At 32.2% G+C, this 1,101-nt stretch overlaps 1 protein-coding gene across 1 annotated transcript; it reads left to right on the top strand.

Moving 5' to 3' along the window:
• The first annotated feature begins 6 nt into the window (after window positions 1–6).
• LOC109593531 (leucine-rich repeat and immunoglobulin-like domain-containing nogo receptor-interacting protein 1) lies at window positions 7–1,080 on the top strand. The gene is made up of 5 exons (XM_020008572.1): window positions 7–21; window positions 79–237; window positions 538–672; window positions 718–821; window positions 871–1,080. Coding segments are annotated over exons 1-5 (609 nt in total). The 5' UTR covers window positions 7–20.
• The last annotated feature ends 21 nt before the right edge of the window (window positions 1,081–1,101 follow it).

The raw sequence follows: 1,101 nt of genomic DNA, 5'->3' as shown, positions 1-1,101 counted from the left end.
CTGCTAGATTACAAGTATACAGTGAGTTAGACTCCAATTATTATGTTTTGTTCATTATTATTATTGCTGTTGTTTTAGTGAAGCCAGTTGTAACAGTTATCGGTAATTCCAGTGTTAGTGTTCATGAGGGAAATACGACCACATTCATTTGTCGAGCTATTGCTATTCCTAGACCAAGCGTTGTATGGACCAATGAGAACAATATTCACATTGGGAACAGAATACAAAGCAATGAAGGTAGCTTTAGTTATAATAATAACTATTATTAATAATGAAAGTTTGGCATTTTAAGTTTATAATACTTCCTCTTGTCATGCTATCGTTACAATTATTTAACAATTCCTACTATGGTGCCACTGGTAAATGTGTATAAAAATCCTTTTGAGTATGTGTGAATAGTTGCTCTCATCAATAACATATCAAAGTTTAAATAAAAATTGTTGTTCAAGCCTCCCTCTACATACATATCAACACCTGCAGTCCAGTAGTTACATTTAAAATTGAATTAACAATGATAATCTTTTTGTTTTTGTGTAGTCAATATTGGAAATGACACTGTACTAAGCACTTTGACAATATCTTCAACAGAACAGGCTGATGAAGGTTCTTATAAGTGTACTGGTGCTACTGATAATGGAACTTCAACAGTTACATTTCATTTGCATATTGAGAGTAAAGAAATTCCTTTCATAAAAATTAAATTAAAATATCATACAGGTATTCCAGAGCCTTATCTTCAGTTGTATTTCATTGATTCAAATTCAACGTGTGCTACTGTAATGTGGGAAGTATTTGGTGTTCCAAACAATGCCAATATTACAGTAATTGTTGCTATTGTACTATATCTGCTTACTATATTATCGTTGATAGATTACATGGAGTCTTGCTGGACTGCATAATGAAACTGTGGGTGAAACAATTGTCATGCAAAGCAGTTCTTTTCTAACAATATTTAATCTATTACCAAACACGTCATATGTTATTACTGCTGGTCTGCTTGGCTTAACAGACTCAATAACGATTAATACAAGCATTATTTATACTAGCATCATCACTGGAGGTAAGTTTAGTGACATATGAGCTATAGTATCATCAGTGATT

This window comes from Amphimedon queenslandica, unplaced genomic scaffold (genome assembly GCF_000090795.2).
Source record: "Amphimedon queenslandica unplaced genomic scaffold, v1.1 AMPQUscaffold_1059_Cont26925, whole genome shotgun sequence".
Lineage (NCBI taxonomy): Eukaryota > Metazoa > Porifera > Demospongiae > Haplosclerida > Niphatidae > Amphimedon > Amphimedon queenslandica.
The sequence above is the reverse complement of the archived record's forward strand: the minus strand, read 5'-3'. Positions and strand labels throughout refer to the sequence as shown.